The 498-nt window shown below is 70.7% G+C and overlaps 1 protein-coding gene across 1 annotated transcript in view; it reads right to left on the minus strand.

Moving 5' to 3' along the window:
- Positions 1-256, minus strand: part of LOC104495980 (sodium- and chloride-dependent glycine transporter 1-like) — a gene marked incomplete at both ends in the record, with an annotated part of 544 nt that extends 288 nt beyond the window's left edge. The window contains one exon of the mRNA XM_010139035.1: positions 100-256. Within this exon, the coding sequence (XP_010137337.1) occupies positions 100-256 (157 nt within the window). The remainder of the gene's footprint in view (positions 1-99) is intronic.
- Positions 257-498: the final 242 nt, after the last annotated feature.

Raw genomic sequence — 498 nt, forward strand, 5'->3', positions numbered from 1 at the left:
GGTGCCGCGCCCCCCCCCCGCTAGCACCTCGTGGGGCCGAGGCACAGGTCCCCACCCCTGTCCTGAGGCACCCCACTCCCCCAGTCCCCAGGCACCCACCTCCCCCATTGCGGTAGCAGAGGTATGGGAAGCGCCAGACGTTGCCCAGCCCCACGGCGTAGCCCACGCTGGTCAGCACGAACTCAATCTGGTTGCCCCAGTTGCCACGCTTGACGCTCTTGTCCTGCTTGCCTCGCTCCCCGGGCACTGCGCCGTTCTGCGGAGAGATGCCACGGGGTGTGTCAACCCGGGGCCACCCCGCTGGCCCCATCGGACGGGGGATGGCTGAGCACCGGGGACCCCCCCGCTGGCCCCATCGGAGGGGTGATGGCTGCTGAACGGGGCTGGGTGGTCCCCGGTATCCTTCCCCATCTCTCCCCCATGCCAACCCCCTCCTCCTCGCCACGCACAGGCAGTGCCAAGGAGGGGCAGGGCAGTGGTGGCGGCCCCCCCGATGAA

The sequence above is a fragment of the Buceros rhinoceros genome, unplaced genomic scaffold (genome assembly GCF_000710305.1).
Source record: "Buceros rhinoceros silvestris isolate BGI_N320 unplaced genomic scaffold, ASM71030v1 scaffold26556, whole genome shotgun sequence".
Lineage (NCBI taxonomy): Eukaryota > Metazoa > Chordata > Aves > Bucerotiformes > Bucerotidae > Buceros > Buceros rhinoceros.